The 22,409-nt window shown below is 49.5% G+C and overlaps 1 protein-coding gene across 1 annotated transcript; it reads right to left on the bottom strand.

Moving 5' to 3' along the window:
- Positions 1–717: 717 nt before the first annotated feature.
- Positions 718–16,936, bottom strand: LOC109317471 (zinc finger protein 436-like). The gene is given in 8 exon segments (XM_019546181.1): positions 718–2,068; positions 7,636–7,793; positions 12,072–12,258; positions 12,313–12,880; positions 12,883–13,214; positions 13,508–13,621; positions 14,834–15,115; positions 16,769–16,936. Coding segments are annotated over 7 exon segments (2,535 nt in total). The 5' UTR covers positions 14,973–15,115; positions 16,769–16,936; the 3' UTR covers positions 718–1,031.
- Positions 16,937–22,409: the final 5,473 nt, after the last annotated feature.

Raw genomic sequence — 22,409 nt, forward strand, 5'->3', positions numbered from 1 at the left:
CAAGAACAAACCAGAAGCCAGAGCATATTTGGTAACGATAGTTGCATGGGGGAAGCACCCAGCATAAGCGCAGGAGCTAAACAGGCAATGCAGAGGGCTTCTCAAAAGCAGTCATCATCATCCACCAGTCCATTCCATGACCACACAGGAATCCTGCTGTGCTCTCGTGCTCTACACCACTCTGTTCCAGGAAAGCAACAATTATTTTTTGCCCTAAGAAGCATCTTGGAGGCTAGGTGGCTTCTCCAGGCTTGCCTGACTGTCTGATATGTGTGGGAACTGGCAAAAGTATTATTTACTTTGCCATCACTAATGGGACGCTTAGGGTGTGGACATATGGTAAGCTTACTGCAATTTCCCCTGAATTTTACCCTGCAGTAAATTTACTCCAAAGTAAGGAGCATACATACAAGCAGCTCTTCCAACCTGGCTGCCTGAAATAGACACTACTGCAGCCCCTAGGTGGTGGGGAAATGGGTTTGTATTGAGCAAATAGGCTCCTGAAATTGCTAGCAGTAGTGGGTGCATGACCCATACACTGGAGCAACTTTCTCCAGAATAAATTAACTTCTGATTTCCTCAGAAATAAGTTAATTGCAGAGAAGAGCATTCCCTCTGGAGAAAATGCTGTGTGCCCCATGTCTGCTTTGTTTTCTTAGGTTGCAAACAGATAACGCATTTGTCCCAGGAGAAGCCATTTTATTCCAGGAAAAACACAATAGTCAGAAATCCATGTCCACTGTCCTAAAAAAGGCTCATGGAATACGAAGTGCTAACAGTTTGTCTTAGGACATCACAAAGTGTGTCTGAACAGATAGCCTGTGCATCAATGGCAGAAGAGTGACAATGCATTCACCTGTTCATTGAACCCTGATTGGAAGGGTAATGTGTGTGCTTGTCAATCCCTGGATATTTCTGCTCTTGGACAAACACAGGCACACCTTGTGCTGGGACAAATGCAACATCTGTTCCTAGCACTAGGAAGTCATTTGAGAATGATCTGGAGGGGACCTACTGTGTGCCCTCATCCTTCAGGGACTCCCCCTGACATTCCCCCCATTTCAGATATGGACTCTCTGGTGCCTAATCAGGGATGAGCTCTCACTGAAGCTCTTCCCACAGTCCAGGCACGTGTAGGGTTTCTCCCCTGTGTGAGTCCTCTGGTGCCTGTGAAGGTGTGAAAGCCTCCCAAAGCTCTTCCCACAGTCAGGACACTTATAGGGCTTCTCCCCCGTGTGGATGCGCTGGTGGGTGATAAGGTTGGAGCTGTCGTTGAAGCTTTTGCCACAGTCGGGGCAGGTGTAGGGTTTTTCCCCTCCGTGGGTGCGCTGGTGTGAGAGGAGGTGTGAGTTCAGGCTGAAGTTCTTCCCGCACTCGGTGCAGGCATACGGCTTCTCGCCCGTGTGGACGCGCTGGTGCTTGGTGAGGTCTGAGCTCTGGCTGAAGATCTTCCCGCAGTCAGGACACTTGTAGGGCTTCTCGCCCGTGTGGGTTTTCTGGTGTATGATCAGGACTGACCTGTAGCTGAAGCTCTTTCCACACTCAGGACACTGGTAGGGCCGCTCCCCTGTGTGGATGCGCTGGTGGATGAGGAGGTTGGACTTCTGGTTGAAGCTCTTCCCACAGTCGGGACAGCGGTATGGCCTCTCCCGCGTGTGTGTGCGTTGGTGCGAGATGAGGTGGGAGCTTCGGCGGAAACTCTTCTCACAGTCCAGGCACTGGTAGGGCTTCTCTCCAGTGTGGATGCGCTGGTGAGTCACAAGTGCCGACTGGCAATAGAAGCTCCTCCCACAGTCACTGCATATGGTGGGCCCATCTCTACTGGGGACTCTCCCCTGGACAGGGCCATTCAGCTTCCTGAGCCCTTTGCTCTTCTGAATGCATTTTCCCTGTCCCTCCCCTACGCAGTTGCCTTCCAGTCTCTTGGACTTGCACTGATTTTCAGGGGCCCCTTCCAACCCCACTGCCTGGGAAGCATCCCTTTCAGCAACTTGCACTTCTGCCCTGCGTAGTTCCACTTGTTCAGGTCCTTCATTCTGAGTAATCTCCTTGTTCTCCCTCCCATCACCTGCTGGAGCAAGGAAACAAGTGAGGCCTGAGCGGTCATTGTATCCAGTGACATTATCAAGTTGCCCACTCTCCATCTACAAGAACTGGGCTATGAGTCTTCGAGGATCCCATGATGCTTTGGTCTGAAGTGAGGGTTTGTCCTCTTTAACTAAGGAATGGCCCTCACTGGTTATCTTAGGGAGCTGAGTAGGGAGGGTCCACTTAATAGGCATCTGCGAGTTAATGAGTTAATAATATCTCCATCACTGACAATCACTTCCTCTTTCACACCGCAAACCTTATATTCCTCCCTGTCCCACATTATGAGAGGAAGGTTAGTAAGACTGCCAGCTTTTTGGGCAGGGACTTTCCCTCATTCTCTGGCTGTGCAGTGACCAATAGACATGAGCAACTGGTGCCACCTTAGTCGGGGGGGGCATGTGCCCCCCCAGCAACCAGTCAGCGACCGGCGGGGGGGGTCCCCCACAGCCAATCTCACTAACCGGGAGTGGGGAGGGGGTGTCCCCTGCAGCAAAATTCACCAACCAGGAAGCAGCTATGCTGCACCTGGAAGCAGCTGTGGTGCGCTCCCACTCCCTGGCAGGCACTCATAGGGGGACACGGGTGCTCCCTCCTGCCCCCTTGCCCATTGCCTAAGCAGGGAACGTGCCTGGTCAGGGGGTGCAGCAGTGCTCTCATGGGGTACACATGCACCCCCATGCACTCCCTACGTGTCACCACTGCCAACAAAATAGGACCCTGATTCCTGACTGCGGCTACAGGGTGCTGCCTTAACACAAGCTATGCAGAAATACACAAGGGCAACAATGCCCACAGTGGTGTGAGGTTGAAAAGGGCATGTGAACCCCATGAGCTGGCAACTTTGGCCCCTGCTCCTCCATTTTGGCCTTGGGAGAAGATGGCAGCTAGGTGACCCACCTCGGTGGGCCGTATACTTGAGACTCCCTGGTCTAGGAGATGGGAATCCTTACCCAGTGAGGCCATAGTCTCAGGGTTCTCCTGCATCTTGTTCCTGCAGAGGGCTCTCTGATGGGGGTCCAGCAGAGATCACTGCCCTTTAGAGAGACATGCAGCCGCCTTGTCAAAGGCCACCAGCTCCACCACAGCTACACCCTCTCTCCATTCTTCTGGAGGCTGGGACCATCTGGGGTGAAACATGGATTTTTTTCTGACACCTGTCAAATCAGGAAAGGCAATTAAGGTGGTTCCAGAAGAGGCTTCTGCCTATTTTTCACAACCTGGCTTCCCCCAAGCTCTTTCCCAACAGATATAAACTCTGAGCTCTGCTGTGCTGCTGAAAAACTTGAGGCAAGATATTCAGAAACAGGAGCCCAGGGCTAGGTTCTCACATCTGTGTTCAGGTGTTTCAGCTGGAGGCCTGAGTGTCAAGACTATTATGTGTGCAACTTCAGGGCAAAATTCGGAGTGCTCAGAACTATGAATAATCAGCCCATGAATAAGTGGGCCAAAAATAATACACTTGGATATTGAATTAGGAGCCCAATTTTAGTGCCTGGTACAGGAAGTCTAACATGGTCACTTTATTACAGCTGATCACCAGCCCATCCCAATCCACTAAAGCAGTGGTTCGCAATCTTTTTAGACTCACAGCACCCCTCCATCACTTTACTGAATTTAGCAGCACTCTGGGGCTGTAGGCAAAGGGAGCCCCTCCTTTTCCCCATGCAAGGGAGACATACCCCACCAGATTTTTGGTCATAGTTCCTGCCAGCAAACTTCTAGTTCCATTCCTATGTGCAGACATCTCCTCAAAGTTCCCAAATGAATTTTTGAGCTCAAGAGAGCTTAGGTCTCTCCCTAACACCTGCTTATTCCTTATTTTGCAGTTAAACCAGTCACTTTTCATAGTGCTGTATGCTTTTTATTCTGCTGCAGCACTTCACCAGCCTCTTAGAGGCCAATGTATGTGTGCAAAAGGGAGTTGGAAATAAGGGCTGATTATAAGCTGCAGAAGCAAACCTAGTATCAGAGCAGCCTAAAGACTGCCCAGCCTCAAAGCAAGGAGAATAAAAAAGGAACAAGGAGCTCTCCCAACACTGAAAGCACGTGGGCATATTGCTGCATTTATTGGGTCTGAGACTGGAGTGATGATTCTTACTTTGCTTTAGAGTCCTGGAGTGTAAAACTCACATTAGCAGCGAATCTCCCAGAAACGGGCACAGCTCCAGCCAGAAGCAGCACAGTGACATTAAAAGGATCTCACACCACCCCAGGGTGCTGAGGCACCCAAGTTGAACATCACTGCACTACACTATTTTCCCAGTTCTTCCCATATTAGCAGTTAAAATGAAGCCAGTGGCACCCTATGCCTTCCCACAAGCAACCATGTGTGCTAGGGTTTGCAAAAGCGTTTGCTAAGTTAGTAAATCTTATTGAATGAAAATGTCACCATAAATGTAGGTTGGAGGCTAATTCAACCCTTGTAATACATCTATATCAAAACAACTATTTCCCAGACAGCAGCGAGAGGAGTGTCTGACCTAGGAATTTTCCCTCGGTCAAATGTTAGCAACCTGAACCAAATTCTGAAGGCATCTGAAGTCTTACAAAAAAATTGTAATTCCCTGTAGAAGGTAATGTGATTTTCACATCCCATTCTCTAAGTACTGGCTCAGTGGTGTTTCCACAAACTTTCCACATCAGACCCGGCACTGCTGAACCTGCATGTGCATATAGGACCTGCCAGACTGGGTCAGATTGGTGCAGCCTCCAGTGTTGTCCCGTACGTCAGGGAAATGGAGGAAGGCTTGGTAGACGGACCTTGTGTCACTGGCACAGACTGTCAGCGTCACAGTCAGCTTCAGCTGCAATGAAAGAGAAGTGACTTCGGAGAGTCCCCATCCCAACAGCAGTGTGGAGACCAGACAGGGACAGGGTTTAGTTTTTCTTCTCTCTGCTCTTTGCCTTGCTCACGGGATAGTGACTTTGCCCAGGGAGACTGCAGGAAAAGGGTCTGGGCAGGGCTGGAGCCTGCCACCTTCCTGCCCACTGACTGCTCCTGCTGCCCCATTGCAGTGTCCTTTTCTTCTTCCACCAACCCCTCACCACTGGATGCAATACTTAGTCTCACTCCCAGGCGGATAGGTAGGTCAGCTCCTGCCAGCACTCCCAGAAGCAAGATCCCGTATGTGTGCCAGTGGGGGCACCAGCTCTGGGGCTTGCAGACCCCTAGGGAGTGGTGATGGGTGCAAAGGGGCAGTGGGTGCAGAGCCCCTGTGCTGATTGTGCCAGTGCTTTCCCTAGGTCTCTTTCCATTACCTGGAGTCCCCCGCTCAGGAGTTGGTGCTGGCAGAGCCCAGGTAGATCCAGCCACTGGAGGACTGGGCTGCAATGCAAGTCTCTCCCCACGGTGGGAGCAGCAGCTGCTCACAATGGAGGCAGCAGCAACAACCGCAGCGTTTGACCCAGGAAGTTCTGCCTCCCCTTTGCTGAGCAAAAAGTCAGGGAAGGAGAGAGAGCTGTCTGCTTCCCTCAGCCCTGGCAGGGCCCTCTGGCGGACACAGGCAATGAAAGTGGCTCCTCGTCTGCCCTGGGATCAAAAGGGTGGCTCGTGCGGCACTGCTCCATGTTGCTCCCAGCACAGGTTGCTGCTTTGCTGCCCTCACGCCCTTGCTGGGGTGACTTGGGAATGCAGTGGCCCTTGCTGCGGCTGCTGCCCTCACCCTGCTGCACTGGGCCCAGACCTGCCCTCTCGGGGCAGGAGGGCAGCAGAGGGTGGGGGCCAAGAGCTTCTTAATGCCTTCTGTCCAAAGGCGATCTAATGCAACATGCACAAGCAGTCCCAGAGCCCAGGGCTCCCTCCCAGGACAGCACCTTCCTTGCTGGGATACAGAGCGAATGAGTCTCTCCTTGTGCTCTTTTCTGGCCCCATGACTTTTGCATTCTGTAGTAACTGGACAATTATAGGGTTAAATTGCTAGTCTTTGTTGTAGGATGGAGCTTGAGAGCTAGGATTATGTTGTTCCTGAATGACTTGTACTTTCCCAGTTTTTGCTTTTCTTGTTCCGGAATAAAAGAGTCTGTTATTCAGGCCCGGAGAAAAGTAAATCTCAGTATTCCTTTCAAAGTAAGGGACTTAACAGTCACGACGAGGATGGGGTTTCTAACTATGTCTTCCTATGAAAACGGCAGAATTTAACCCAGACATTGTGGATTGGCAGTAATATATTGAGAGATTGGGCCATTATTTTCAAGCTAATGAAATCACAGACAAACAGAAGGCAATATTTCACAGTGTTTGTGGCAGCAAAACATATTCCCTCTTAAGAAGTTTGTTGCAACCTCAAAAGCCAGGAGATAAAAGTTTGGCAGAGCTGCAAAAGATCTTATCTGAACATTATACTTCAAAGCCAAACACTAATGTAGAACATCTCAAATTCCATAGCAGAAGGAGGAAGGCAGGGGAATCTATCTTAGACTACATAGCTGAGCTCAAAAAGCTAACTGAACACTGTTGTTTTGGGAACATGCTAGAGGATATGTTGAGAGACAGATCTGGTTTGGAGTGGATGATGTAAAAATCCAAAAACAATTACTTGCAGATGGGGACCTGACCTGGGACAAAGCTGTAAAGGTGGCAACTGCCATTAATGTGGCAGTGAAACATTTACAGGATTTACAACTTGACAATAAAGAAACTCAACATCAGCCCATAAACCAATTGCAAAGCTCTCAACAAAGGTTTAGAGACCTGGAGAGTTGCTTTCATTGTGGAGGCATGTATTCGGCCTCAGTTTACAGACACAAGATATCCCAGTGCCATAAATGCAGAAAGATGGGACACTTAGCAAAGAAATGCAAAGGGGGCCATCTGGCTGCACAATAAGGTCAGGCCAAAGAAAAAAGAAGAAAGCAAAAAGCTTATCACGTACAGGAGGAAGAGGGAGAGGAGGCAGATGAAGAGGTCCACACTGTATATCGTGTAATGGAAGATAAAGTGGGACCTTATCGAGTAACTGTACAGTTAAATAATCTGTAATAAATGAAGAGACTTCTCAACAGTGTAAAGCAAGCCTGAGTCCACTGGGAAAGACAAGAGCAAAACCAAAGACTTACACTGGGGAAAACATCCCAGTAATAAGATCAGTAAGTGTCCCTGTTATATATAAAGGACAACAGAAAACCTTAAAGGGTTTAGTAATAAAAGGAGAGAGGCCAAACTTCTTCAGTAGGACATGGCTGGAAGAACTCAGACTAGATTGGGAAGAAATATGTAAGTTAGACTTACAGAAAATGCCCACCCTAAAAGAAATCCTGGGGGCCTACCCTGCAGTATTCCAAGAGGGGTTAGGTACACTGAAGGGAATAAAGGCTAGGATTTATACCCAAGAGGGCAGCCAGCCAAAGCATGTCAGAGCCAGGCCAGCTCCACATGCCCTCAGAGAGAGAACTGAAACAGCAGTGGCTAGACTGGAACCAGAAGGCATCATCTCCCCTGTGCAGTTTGCTGAATGGGCAACACCCGTTGTACTAATGAAGTCTTTTCAGATCAAAATGTGACTAGGCAGGATCCTGTCCTGTCTAGGGCAATGCGGTACACCTTACAGGCTGACCACGACAAAGTCCAGGAGGAGCGCTCCGACCCTTTTGGACCAGGAGTACCAAACTGAGCATAGAGGATGGCTGTGTTGTGTGGGGCATGCAAGTGGTAGCCCCCCCTCAAGGATGACAGGAAGCGCTGGCAGAATGACATGAAGCCCATCCTGGAATTTCCCAAATGAAAGTCCTGGCTCACAGCTCTGAGGGGTGGTCATGCCTAGATGAAGATCTGAAAGGGGTGGTCAAGCACTGCCCCCCATGTCAAGTACATCAACAGTCTCCAGCACAAGCACTCTTGCATCCTTTGGGAATGGCCAGGAAAGCCTTGGGTCGTCTGCACATAGACTATGCCAGCCCCTATTTAGGAAAAATGTTTTTTGATCATAATAGATGCTCATTCAAATTGGGTGGAAGTGCACCACATGAACTTAACAACCTCAGAAGTAACCTGTGACAAGCTTCGACAGACTTTTGCCACACACAGATTGCCTGTGGTACTGGTCACAGCTAATGCCCCAAATTTCACTAGTCATAAATTTAAGGACTTCCTTAGTCAAAATGGAATCGAGCACATTCAAACATCATCATACCACCCAGCTTCAAATGGTACTGCAGAGAGAGCCATGAGGATCTTCAAAGAAGGGATGAGAAAAATGACCATAGGAAGTTTGGAGACAAAATTGGCTCGATTCCTTTTAAAATACTGAGTCACACCTCAAACCACCATGGAGATGAGCCCTGCCCAGCTGTTAATGGGAAGGAGGATCAGGACTCATCTGGATTTACTGTATCCCAACATGGAGGAAGAAGTATGGGAAAAACTGACCCTTCAAAAACACAACCATGATTATCATGCAAAAGAGAGTGTTGGGGGGGTGTGATCCTGTTTAGACAAAAAGTTTCAGTACCCACCAACCTACTTGGGCTCCAGGCAGGATCCAAGAACAAACGGGACCTGTATCTTTTAAAATTAGAGTCAGTGATGGCCAAATGGTGAGATGACATCAGAACCACATCCGCTTACAAACCAACCTGCCTGAGGGACTGGAGCCATTGCCTGAGTAGGATAAGTTTTCGGAGGACCTGGAATTGGGCAAAATGACTGAAAATTCAGTCTCTCTCTCCTAGTCTGGTGGGGCATTAATCAGCCAGAGAACGGAGAGCTCCTAGTTATTTGAAAGATTATGTCCCGGTTGTAAATTAAGAGGGGAGGAATGTAGAAATTGGGCAATTATAGGATGGAGCTTGAGGGCTAGAACTCCATCCTATGTTGTTCCTGAATTAATTCTGCTTTCCCAGGTTTTGGTTTTGTTGTTCTGGAATAACACAGGCTGTTGTTCAGGCCTGGAGAAAAGTAACTCTCAGTACCGTCCTTTCAAAGTAAGGAATTTAACACATTCCTTGTGGGGTGAGGGTCCCCACTTCATCAGGAGGGATAGTGAGTGCCATGCTAGCCCACAGTGCAATGGTTAAAGCGTTCAGTGGGGAGGTGGAAGATGTAGTTTTTAAACCTCTTTAGGCTGAGCTTAAAACCCAGGTGAATGGGTCGCTTCTCGGCCTCTTGAAGGTTCAGATCAAGCGTAGCCATTGCATACTCAGGGGAAATACTGTGATCACCACACTGGGTTCCTGGTCGCACGCAGGGAAGACTGCTTCGCTGGCATGGGACACTACAGGCAGAGGTGATGCACAGTTAACCTTGGCTTTATGCCCACTTTATGGGAATGGGGGACTCCATAGCTTGCTCCTGGGGCCTTATGGCTAAAGGCAAACAAAACTCAGGGGCATCCAAACCCCAAGTCTCTGGGCTCGGGCCTGCAAGTAGGATGCTTGACAAAGGTTTGGGGAACATCTGAAGCCCCAGATGGGGGTGGAGGATGTTTGCTGGTAGTAGGGCCACTTATGGTTCTGGACTGACTCGCAGATTTGGAATGGATTTGGCCAATTTGGCTGGGAATACAGAAAAATTAAATAAAAAACCGGTCCGCTGGGTAATGCTCTGTACACTAAGCCACTATGCAAAAGCTAGGCATTGCCATCACCCATGACTTCGGCACCTCTAGCTGGGCAGTAGTTTGGGACTCTGGATCTCAGCAGCACTGAACTCAGGGAGGGAGGTACCATAGACTGGGACAGAGATGGGTGTTTCCACACACACGCCCCTCTTCAGCTTTCCCTGCTGGCTGTCTGGCTTCAGCCACCTCCATGTTTGGCATGCCAGGTGTTGTGAATCCCAGTCCATGGCACCTCAAGTGTTGCCATTCACTCTTCAGGGGAATTAGGTATTTTCCCTGGCATCTAATACCAGTGCAAAGGAGGAGCAGCACCAGGCCTAAACCCTCAATTTTAGGATCCAAGCCCAAAATCACACAAAAACTGTGAGGAAAAACTGAGGTTGGGAGCTAGATGGGTGCACCTAGAATCTGCAGCTTCACGTTCCATCAGCAAGTATCCTAATAATGAGTCTCCTGGGCTAGCAGCTGGAAGTGCCCTCCTTCTTCCCCATTTTGTGTGTACATAGAGTTATATGCCTTCCTCAAGGAGCAGTGTAAGAGCTAAAAACAAAATTAGCTGCATATATACTACTTGCCCAAGTGAAGGTGGAGTGGGACTTATGCCACAGTGGCCCAGATCAGGGACCCATTATGTCAGGTCCTCCCAGAAGCACCAGGCTATCTTTTTTCTTTCTTGTCTTAGGAGTTTTGAAAGGCAGCTGCATGGCTGTGTTCTCTCCCCAGGGCTGAGCAATCCAGCTCAAAAGCAGTTTGCACAGAGAACTAAATTCTCCAAATAAGATCTGCCCTCTTGTCCCCTCCAGATAAAGGACTCTGAGACAAACTCTGATCCATTTTAGTCCTCTCCATTCAAAGGAAGAAAAGCACAAATAAATCATTGTGCTACCTCTGTAATGAGAGCTGAGGTCAAGACATTGCCTTTTGAATCTAAACCTCACTGCTACTGAACACATCAGTTTTATTAACTAAGACACTGTCAGTAATAAACCAAAAGTCACAGCTGATGAAATAACAATAGCCTTAGGTAGGTAGTATCCAACACCTTTTCTGTGTGTAAAGGTTCTTCTACTGGCCCTGTAATTGCTCTGCCTGAGCACCTTTCAGGGATGCAAAGAACAGCACAACTAACATCAGTCACATAGGGCCAGACCCTACTCCACATCTTAGGTGCTCAAGTGTAGTCCTATTCTACCCGGTTTAAGTTACAGAAAAAAAACAGTATTGCATCTATTTTTGTAATGTGCCATAAACTTCACTGTGAGACTAAGTCACAAAATGTTTTTCAGGGACTCAAGCAAGGTGGAACAGCATTGCACTCGGGTGCCTGACAGGTGGAGTAAGACCTGGGCCAAAGGGTTTGTTTTCATCCTCTCCATAGGCAGAAAAGTGCATGCAGTGCAGTGTCTTCTGTTTCTCTCAAGAGACACATTATACACTATGCAGTAGGGCAGAGAAGGCCACGTCAGAGATACATGCCTCATAGTTGGTGTGATGAGAAATGTGATGATTAGCTCCCAGGAGAGCTCCTTTCATACCTCAGACTGGCCCATAAGAAGGCTTTGTTCCCTCCCTAGACATATGCTTTCTTTATTACATAGACTTCCACTGTGCCAGAGGAACACAAGAGGGATATCACAGTCTTCATCCCAGGATTTTAGTAGGCATATAGATATCCTGAGCCCAGCTCATACTAGAAGAGGTTCAAGGTAAGGCCCAAGAACCTGATCTTGATCTGATTGGTTTGGTGGATGCCAGCCTAGAGAGCAGGGGACAGGCCAAATGCAGAAAGCTAAACTGCTTTGCTCAGGAGACAAAGGAGAGCATTCTATTTTGGTTGAAGTTTCCTAAGAACAATGGCCTTGCATCTGGATACATCCCATTGCTGGAGTCCAGGAGAAATGGGGTACGGTGGTACCAAGCTCCCAAGCACAGAGGGAGACCAAAAATCAGATCACTCTATTTCCTGTTTCTAAAATGGGAGGTAGCACCCCCCAAAAAAGGAGGTACCAAGCCTCCAAATTTCTTTCACAAGCCCTGACTGGCAGGTAATAAATGCAAGAAGAACTGAGGCCAGATCATGGCCTGCTGTGATGAGACAGACAAGACTCCTGGATACCATTATAGGTGAGCCTTTCAGTCTACTATCAGCAAAGACCCCAGGAGTGCCCTGTGGCCCTGGGTAAATATAACTTAAATGCAGGTGCTGAGCCGGCAACATCTAGGGCTTCTGGAGAAGCAATGACAAAGCTCATTGCGGTGTGGGAATGGGCTCTCAGTCTCCCGTTGTGCAGAACTTTCCTCCTCCACTCATGCACCTGCTGTAGGTCCCCATGAGAGGACTGTGCTAGCTCGCCCTGACGCCTGGGGAACGAGCAAAGTGACTGTTCACTTCACCCACTCACCATCAGGACACTTGTGGGGTTTCACTCCTGATGCAAGATGAGGTGCGGGCTCCATGCGAAGCCTCTCCCACACTCAGGGCACTTGTAGGGCCGCTCCCCCGTGTGGATGCGCTGGTGGGAAATCAGGTGTGAGTTCTGGCTGAAGCCCTTCCCGCAGTCAGGGCATGGGTAGGGCTTCTCCCTCATGTGGATGCGTTGATGGATAACCAGGTCTGAGCGGCAGTGGAAGTGCTTCCCGCTCTCAGGGCACTGCTAGGGCTTCTCACCTGTGTGGATGCGCTGGTGCTTGTTGTAGCGTGAGTGGTCACTGAAGCACTTGCCACAGCGTGGGCAGGCACGGGGCCTCTCGCCTGTGTGGATATGCTGGTGTGTATTGAAGTGGGATTTGTCACTGAAGCCCTATCCGCAGTCCGGGCACTTGTAGGGCTTTTCCCCGGTGTGCGTGCGCTGGTGTAGGAGGAGGTGGGAGTGCTGCCCGAAGCTCTTCCCACAGGTGGGGCACCGGTACGGCTTTTCCCCCATGTGCAAGCGCTGGTGGGTGATGAAGTGTGAGTGGTCGCCAAAGCGCTTTCCGCAGCTGGGGCAGGCGTACAGCTTCTCACCCGTGTGGATGCACTGGTGGATCGCCAGGTGGGAGCTTTGGCCAAAGCTCTTCCCACAGTCGGGGCAGGTGTAGGGCCTTTCCCCCGTGTGGATGCGCTGGTGGGAGAGGAAGAGATGGCTCTGCGTGAAGTCAGTCCCACATTCGCCGCACTTGTAGGGTTTCTGCCCCAGGTGGATTCTCTGGTGAAGGTTGAGAGCTGAGCCCTTGCTGAAGCTCTTCCCACAGTCCAGGCACTTGTTGGTCCTCTCCCCCATGTCAGAGCTTGGGTGAAGATGATGGGTGGCTCTACAGTGAAAGCTTCCCCATGGGCCGGGCCACTGCCGGTGTCAGCTCTCTCCCCAGCGGGCAGTCTTTCCAGAGGAGTCTTTCTGATTTTTTTGACTCTGCTCTTGTGAGGGGATTCACTCCTTTTCTCCAGCTGGTTTTCCTGTTGTCTTCCTGCCCTAGCCTGACTCTCACAGTCTCCTCCAAGCTTCCCTTTGTTCCTTCCTGGTCCTTCTCCATGAAGTGCTACACGCTCAGAGTCTTCTTGCTGGGGATCCTCCTTGCTCATCAGCTCATCGCCTGCGAGGACACGGAGAGAATCCAGGCATGGGTCATGCCCTGCTCTTCGGGAAAGGGGAACCTCAGTGGTGGGAGGTGGGAGGGATGAACCAAGCAAAACTATTGCTGGGGGATGTGAAAATAAGTAGCAAAATACCCCCCAACCTTTTTCCACAGGGCAGGGAGGAGTGGATGGATTCTGCCTCCTGTGGTAGCAGGTGAGGAGATAGGCTGGGGGTGGCGGGGGCTGAAAACCCACATGTGACATGAAGTTATAAAACCCAGCCTCCCCATCAGCTTGGCTGATTCTTCACCTGGGCTGGAGTCTCCTGGGATCTCCCTTTCCTTGCAGTTCTGCCAGGCCTGGACCCACAGCTCCTCCCCTTGCTCCAGTCGGGAGATCAGGCTGGGCTTGGAAATCAGAAATCCTGCTTGGGGGCAAGGAAACAAGTGAGGGTCTTGTTCACTGAGTCTGGGGTTGTTACTGCATCTAGAACTGGAGTAGCCTATCCAGACAGGCTCCTTCCTGGTCCTGACCTGAGCTGTAAGTCCTCCACAATCCCATGATGCACTGAACTGGAGCAAGAATTCATCCACTCCGCCCATGGATGGGCCCTCACATGTTCTCCAGGGGACTTGAGTAGAGTTGTCCTACTCTCTCCCGGCCTCGGGTATAACAATGTCTCCATTGCTGACACACATCCCCCCCGCACACATCCCTGTGTTCCCCATCTCCCCCATGTCAGTGCAGGAAGGTATCGCTGAGAGTGCAACTATCACTGCGACTCGGGTGGGATCTCCCCCTGCTACTGTCTGTGCAGCACCAGGCACAATGGGGCCTTGATCCCTGTCTGTGGCCTTGAATGGTTTCATTAACACAAGCTGTGCAGAAATAAACAGAAGAAATGTTGCCCCCCCCCACCTCCACCCTGCAAAGGAGACCCCCTGACCCCAAGCCAGCCCAGACAGCAAAGAGCCTGCACTGGTGGTGCCACAAAACACTAGCACTAGGGTCACATTTCTGTGGTGACCCATAGCCTGCCAGCCCTTCCCTAACATGCCTGCCTTCCTTCTTTTCTCCTACTCTAGACATAGGCCTCACTAAATGCTCCCAGACAACAAACCACTTCATAACCCCCCACTCAGCCCCCAAGTCCCCCATTACGAGGAACACAGAGGTCTCCCTTGTCCAGGAGGAACAAAACATTGGCACCTTAGCTCACCCAGAAGGCTCTAGCCATAACCATCCCAGCCCCATGACCGCTATACGACAGAAAGATCAGGGACCCCTGGGGGCTCTCAGTAATACATCTGGCTGAGATGTATCACAGGTAAGACTGAAAAGAAATGAATGTAGACATCAGCCCCCTGTTCTGGCTCATGACACACTTGCCATTCAGGAGCCCCCCAGGGATGGAGCCTGCCCTGGGAAAGAGAAGGGAAGAGGAGGACCATAAGAAGGGCAGGGCCATCATTAATGCCCTGCTCCTTGGGAGGGATGTCTCACACAGAATCAGAGGATTTGGGATCGGATCTCCCTGAAATCTGAGTGACCACGGAAGCTCCTTCAGCAGAATCCAAGCCCAGGTGCTTCAGAGACCTCGGCAGCCTCTAATACCCGAGGAGACAGGAACCCTTACCCAGCGAGGCCACCGTTGCATAGTTCTCCAGCGTCCCCTCCTTGTACAGGGCTCTCCGACCAGGGTCCAGCAGAGCCCACTGCTCTTTGGTGAAATACACGGCCACCATTTCAAATGTGACTGGCTCCATAGCAGCCATTTCCCTGAGTTCACTGGGATGATGGGATGATTTGAAGCGAGATGAAGATGTTGTTCTGCAGGCTGTCGGGCCACGGTGGGCAAGAGGGAAGCTCAAGAAGTGATCTCAATCCACTTCACACCTGGCTTCTCCACACTCCTTTCCTATAGGCAGAAATCCAAGGTTTTACTGTGCTGCGAAAATTTTGAAAATGCTTGAGCCAGTATTTTCAATCATGTAACCCTGTCCATATCCAGTTACTTCAGTTAGTGATAAATCTAAAAAATGCTGGGTATGCAAAAATGGGGATCTACTTTAAATGCCCAAAAGTTTTGGTAGCCAGCTACCTTATTCAGGTTCTTGAATATGGATTTGGACACCAAACTTTAGGCTTATAGCTATAAAAAGCCCAGACATCATCAGTGCCTTATAGCCAGACCTAGCCCCTTCTAGAATACAGCGTTTTGATGCCTTCTCAGTGAGCGAAGTCAATGGGATCACTGACATGCTCTTCAGCAAGTGCGTGTCACCCTGTAGCACCGGATCCAGTGGGAGTGAATGAATTTCATTTCCTAGAAAAGAGCAGTGTGTGCGCAGATAATGGAGGGTAATCCAACCCTGATAACTACATCAAAATACAGTTTCCCAGATAGGAGTGCACCTGACCTGATAAAATCCTCTCTCTATCAAATGAAAAACTTCCAGCCCAAATGGTTAAGACTCTAAAAATAATTCCACCTGCCCACCAAATTCTATCATTGCAATTTTTTCTCATAGACAGTTCCTGCCAAGTGCCCAAACTTCTCACAAAATAGCTTTTGCTCAGAGTCTCTATAATACTTTCAGCTCTGGGTGGAGACTTCAGCCCTGGGTTGGACATAGAAAAGCCACTCTGAAGGCTGGAATCATTATTTTTAATAAAAGCTGCTATTCTCAAGCAAGCTTTTGATTCCAGCAGCTTGTGATTTCAAAAAGACACCAAGTGTTCCCAGCCCAGGCAACACTGGCTACCTTCATATGTATATTAATAGGGGTATTCAGACAATGTAAAGTTAAAGACTTCTTTGTTCCTTTTTTTCCAGCCAGAAGCAACCAGTGATTTGCTATTACTTATCACAAGGAACACATATACTTCATGTGGTAGCACATGCCTATAACTGGGCTCCCAACACTACATATTTTATTTTTTCTCTTTTTAATTATAAATGTTAATAACCAGATTCCCCCTGGCTAGTGTCACCGAAGATATGATCACTCTTTGACTAGTTCATTACTCACATCTATGACAATTTTCTAGAGAATTGTTTCTAATCCTAATCAGATGTTTTGCTTTCACAGACTTGTATCACTGGTAAATATTTTAGGATGTGTACTTTTTGGCTTTTTCTAAATCAAGAACTAATACCCTCCCCGCCCCCAATTCTGCATTCTGCGGTTGCTATTACTATTGCTAAAGTGGTCTTAAAAATAGGTACATAATAATTCAGAGCCATAGAAGTTTACAAGAGCAATGGCTACTGACTTCTGTCTATGCCTAGTATTATCAGTGGCAATACTTCCTCCCATGACCCCACTGTACCTCCACGCCTGCAGACACCTTGTTCTTTCTATTAGGGCTGCTGTTACTTCGTCCTTCTCAGGGTCCTTTGCTGTCTGATAGCTGGATCAGCTGTCAGTCAGTGCTGCTGGGAGTGAGAGCCTGTGTGTGACAGCAGCTCTGGGACCCCCTGGGAGCAGAGGTGGGTGCAGAGGTGCTGTGTGTGCGAAGTCCCTGCCCTAACCCTAACACTGCCCTCCTTGAGGTCTGTCTCCATTACCTGGAGTCTTCAGCTCAGGAGCTGGTGTCAGCAGAGCCTGGGGCTGCCCTGGAAGGCAGGATCCAGCCACCGGAGAAAGTCTCCCCTGGACTGGGCACCGAGGGGCTGTAATGGAGCTCTCTCCCTGGCACAGATCCTGCTGAGATGCTCAGCCTGGCTTCTGGATCACAATGGAGGAGGCAGCAGCTGTCTCTGACCTGGGAAGTTCAACCCCGGATCTGCTGAGCAGCAAAAGCAGAGTAGCTTCCCTTTCCTCAGCAATAACTAGAGCCCTCTAGCAGTGCTGGGTGTCGCAGTATTAACTCTTTGCCTTCCAGCATGTGCTTTCACAGGCTGGGGCAGGTCTTGACACCATCCCTGTCTGGATGTGGACCAGGATCTGGGCACCTCCCTGGATGCTGAGAGTGTAAATGAGGATGAGGGAGGGCTGCTGAGCCTGGGTTAGGGTACATGGAGGGTCACCCAAGAGCAGAAGGCGGTGTCTGAAGACCTGAGGAAGGATACCATGCATTGGAAAGCTAGTAACTCTATCCCAGCTGCACAGCTGGTCCAATAAAAGATACCATCCTAAGAAATCCTCATCTCTCACAGAGTTCTGGACTATCACATGCACTACTTTGAAAACAAAAAGTTCAACCCCTTCGTGATGGAGCAAATCCTAGAGAAGGGGGAAGTAGAGTGGGGTATGGAGGGGGCGCCTGAGTCAGAGCAAAAAGAGCTGTCTCTCTAAGCTGAACCCTACACCTACTGGCCCAGTGGCAACCTCCTGGCTTCCCTCAGCAGCTGCTCACCCTCTGACCCAGGACTCATTCCCGAGATGTCTTGGTTAGGAACCCAGGACCACTGCATGCAGATGTGGAGTGCTCTGTGGGTTGGATTATGCTCCCTGTTAGGCATCTAAGTGGATTTAGGTACCTAAATGCGAGCCTATTCTACCCCGCTTGAGTCTCTGAAAATCCAGTAATGCATCTATTTATGTAACATGCTGCCACTTTAGCTTTAAGACAGCTAAGCAGGAAGGAGGGGGAGGACCCATCCACATCTGGTATTAATAACTTGGAGAAATTTGAGCAGGGTGGAAGAAGAGTGCATTTAGGTGCTTAATTGGTGCGGGAAGGATCTGGCCCTAAGTTTCCATTGGGATTATCACTGTCTGGGGAGTTCCAACCCCTGGACAACCCTGAAGGTGTCAGGAAAGATGATGGGAACAAGCCAGAACTAAAGCCCCATGCTCTGCACCCATTACTGGGGCCAGCCTGATGCATATGCTGTGATAGATAGTCTCCCTATAGTGGACACCCTCAGTGGAGGAACCTAAGGAAGGTCTGTGGTGCAACACAGTCCCGCTGGCCCTTCGGGGCAAGGGGAGTGGGGAAGGACAGGCTGGGCTGGGCGTGCTGAGCCTCTCCAGGGCTGCTCCTGACTGTGGGCTCATACCTGCAGGCATGCCAGCACCAGCAGCACTGGCACAGGAAAGCAAGCTCAGCGCTCCAGCCAGTCCCAGGCCCAGGCCCAGGCCCAGGCTTCTTTGCTCCAAAGAGCACAGAATGGGTCTGAGGGCTCCATGCTGTTAAGGGAGATCCCCAGTCATGCAGGTCTTCTCTAGGAAAGACATGGGGTGGTCCTGCCTCTACTGCCTGACCCACTGGCCAAGAAAAGACTCCTGCTGCTGTGACTGGGTCTCAGAATAGCTCTGTTTGTCTTATCAAATGACTCATCGCAGTAGTGTATGAACCACAACAATGTGAGGGGCACAGTTCCAGCCCCTAACAACTATGAAACTATGGATAGGGATAGTCCTGTCCCAGGCAGAGGGTCGGACTAGATGACCACTGGAGGTCCCTTTCAGCCCTTCTTCTCTATGATTCTGTGGGTTGTCCATGCTCAGCACTCCAGATGGAAGATTCTGCTTTTGCAGATTGCATTTTGGGAGTCTCATGGCTGTCTGGGTGTTGATGGCATGAATAAAGAAACCTTTGCTAAAGTGGCTTCTGACTCAGGAAACTGAATCCACCATGCAACGCTCTCCAATGACGCATTCTGGCTGAGTTCTACCAGGAGAAGTGAGAGACGGAGAAGAAAATGGCCAGGGCTTAGACAAGCTTTACAATGTGGAGCATTTGAAATCTGAGGCCAGAAGAAGAAGTCTCCATTCAAAAACTTTTCTAAACCTACCCGAGGCATGCAGTTGGTCCAGTAAAAGATACTACCCACAGAGATCCTTGCATCTCTAAATAGCTTCTCTTTTAATTGATTTGAACTTGCCCAGTTGACTTATTCTCTTCTAAATTCTTAGAAAAATCCATTCAATATTCAAAGAATAAGAGTTACAGTCTCAGGGAGGATACACTATATTTTTAATGTGGAACATAATGGTTTAAACCCTGCTTTATCTCCCCCCTCCCCCGCAAACAAACAACAAAACAAAACAAAAAACAAAACCCATCTACCATGAAACTGCAGTGAGATCTTTCATAAGGTTTGGGTGCATTTAATCTTCTCTTCCAGAACAATAGCAAAACAGTGAACTTTGGGAAATTAGATTGACTCCCTGGTTAATTCAAACACAATTTAAGACAGCCACAATTTATTATATAATGATTAGAAAAAATTTCATCTGGGCTTGGGCTGTCATAAAATAATATTCATGACCAATTAACTTTGTCGTGTATGTAGTGGATTGAATTGAGATAACAATTGTTTTTATTATCTTGAAGCTTAGACTAAAAGATTGCCATCACATAAAATTTTATTATTCAGATTCTTAAAATAATATATCCATAGTATTTTCCCTAAATGAAGCAACATCAGAATCTTGCACTACTTTTTTACTTATAAGGACAACTTTCCTGAGTTAAAAAATATACTTCTCAAAACTGGCAAAATTATTGGATCGTTGTTTTCATTAATCAATAATATTCTTTAACACTGATCCTTTCTCATATTTCATGGCTTTAGTGTGTTGGCATCAAGGATAATTACGGAATTGTTTAACAAAATCCTTGTTAAACTGAATGATAAGACTGATGGTTTATCTTAGTGGTGCTCAATCTACCTGATCCTGCAGACCAAAAGAGTTGCACGGGGCTGGTCTATGGGCCTGTTCCTGTATGTGGGGTCTGCCTTTGGGCCTGATCCAACATGGGGTCAGCCAAAGGGTGTGATCCAGTATGATGCCCTGGCTTTTCGTGACAGATCTGAGCACTGAGCAACCCCAACCCTGCAACCTGGCACGTGGGGCTACATCATTTGGTCAGTGGGGCTCCACAGGTCCAAAACTTTGGTAGTAAGGGAGTTTGGAGCGAGGCAGCATTAGTTTCCACATCTCTGGGTGCTATGGCAATTAACGCTGACACTTCTCCACTACCACATTTCTGGACCCATAGGAAGCCCTATGGGTCGTATATGGCTTCAGAGGCTGGATGGGTCAGATGGCTATAGGTTGAACACCACTGATCTATATCATACTTTAGAATAAAATACCTTACAATGTGGTTATGCTTATCCCCAGTGGAAGAACTGCACTCTGAAGAAATCCAACAATTCAGTGTTAAAATTAATTAAATTGAAGAAATCCAAACACATCTGTGTCTGGAAATGGACATGTATGGCCATTCAACAGCATCAATTCTTCCTTGTAGTGACAGCAGGCAACAACCATATGCTTATGATTAAGACAATTTTATTAGTGTCTGTGGTCCCAGAATAGCTATAATTGATTTTAAAGGAAGGCATGCTTTTTTTTCCCTCTCTCATAATATCACTGCAGGGCAGATCTAAGACTAATTGCATGCCTAAACACTGCATTTCCAGAACCAATGAGTTCATAGAATCAGAGAATCACCGAGTGGGAAGGGGCCCAGACAGATCATCTAGTCCGACCCACTGCCATGGGGAGGAAGGAGCACTGGAGGTGGCAGGGATCATAAGATCCCAGCCAGGTGCCTGTCCAGTCTCCTCTTGAAGATTTCCAGGAAAAGTGAGAGCACCACCTCTCTGGGAAGCCTATTCCAGGCTCTGGCCACCCTTACTGTGAAGTAGTTCTTCCTAATATCTAACCTAAACCTATCCTCCCTCAGCTTGTGGCCATTGTTCCTGGTGACCCCAAGGGGGGCCCTGGGGAACAGACTTTCCCCGAGTCCCTGTTGGTGGCCCTGGGAAGGTTGTAGGCAGCCACAAGATCCCCCCTCAGTCTCCTCTTATGGAGACTGAAGAGATTCAGGTCCCTCAGCCTCTCCTCATAGGGCTGGCCACGGAGGCCCCCAACCATACAAGTGGCCTCCTCTGGACCCTCTACAGGTTCCCCACGTCCCTCCCAAAGTGTGGCGCCCACAACTGGACACAGGACTCCAGCTGCAGCCTGACCAGCGCCGCACAGAGGGGGAGCAAGACCTCTTTGGACCTGTTAGTGATGCCCCTGTTGATGCAGGACAGGGTGCGGTTGGCTCTGCCTATTGCTTCGTCGCATTGGCGACTCGTATTCATCCTGGAGTCAATCCCGACTCCAAGATCCCTCTCTGCCTCTGTGCTGCTGAGAGGGGCAGCCCCTAACTTGTGACCATAACGCTGGCTCCCTCTCCCCAGGTGCAGCACCCTGCACTTGTCCTTGTTGAACTGCATCATGCTCAGATCCGCCCACTTCTCCAACCTCTCCAGGTCTGCCTGGATGCGGTCCCTGCCTGCCGGTGTCTTCACTTTACACCACAGCTTGGTGTCATCAGCGAACCTGAGCAGGGTGCTCTCCACCCCCTCGTCCAGGTCGCTAATGAAGATGTTGAACAGCACCAGCCCCAGGACCAAGCCCTGGGGGACTCCGCAGCCCGCACCCTCCCAGGGCGACATCGGCCCGTCCACCACCACCCTCTGGGTGCGCCCCTGGAGCCGGTTTGTCACCCATGTGACCGTGCATTCGTCAATGCTGCAGCCCCTCAGCTAGCCCACCAGAATTGGGTGGCATGCTGTGGCGAAGCCTTCTGGAAGTCCAAGAAGACGACATCGACTTCCCCATTCACATCTAAGCTCTTTGTTACCTGGTCATAGAAAGGGACCAGGTTAGTCGGGCAGGATCAGCCTTGCACAAACCCATGCTGCTTACCCCTCCACATCACTTCCCCTGCAGGGCTCTCACAAATGTGGCCTTTGATAATTTTTTCAAAGACCTTCCCCAGGGTAGAAGTGAGGCTGACTGGCCTGTAGTTGCCAGGCTCTTCCTTCCTCCACTTCTTGAAAATAGGGACCACATTGGTCCATTTCCAGTCCTCAGGGACTTGGCCCGAGCACCAGGAGTCCTCGAACAGCTGTGCCAAGGGCTCCATGATGACACCAGCCAATTCCCTCAGCACCTGCGGATGAAGGTCATCCAGGCCCACCCACTTGGGCACATCCAAGCCCTCCAGGTAATCCTTGACTAGGTCTGAACTAACAGTCGGAGGAATCGCATCCTTCCCAGGCCTCTCTGCGCTATCACCCGAGAGCACCCCATTGTCAGCAGACAGGAACACGGAGGCAAAGACCTTGTTGAAGAGTTTGGCCTTCTCTCGCGCGACCATCACCAACTGCCCTACCCTGCCCTGTCCCGTAGGGGTCCAATGTTACTCCGAGACTTCTTCTTGCTACCTATATACTTGAAGAAGGACTTTTT

This window comes from Crocodylus porosus, unplaced genomic scaffold, assembly GCF_001723895.1.
Source record: "Crocodylus porosus isolate Cpor-Errol unplaced genomic scaffold, CroPor_comp1, whole genome shotgun sequence".
NCBI classification, from domain to species: domain Eukaryota; kingdom Metazoa; phylum Chordata; order Crocodylia; family Crocodylidae; genus Crocodylus; species Crocodylus porosus.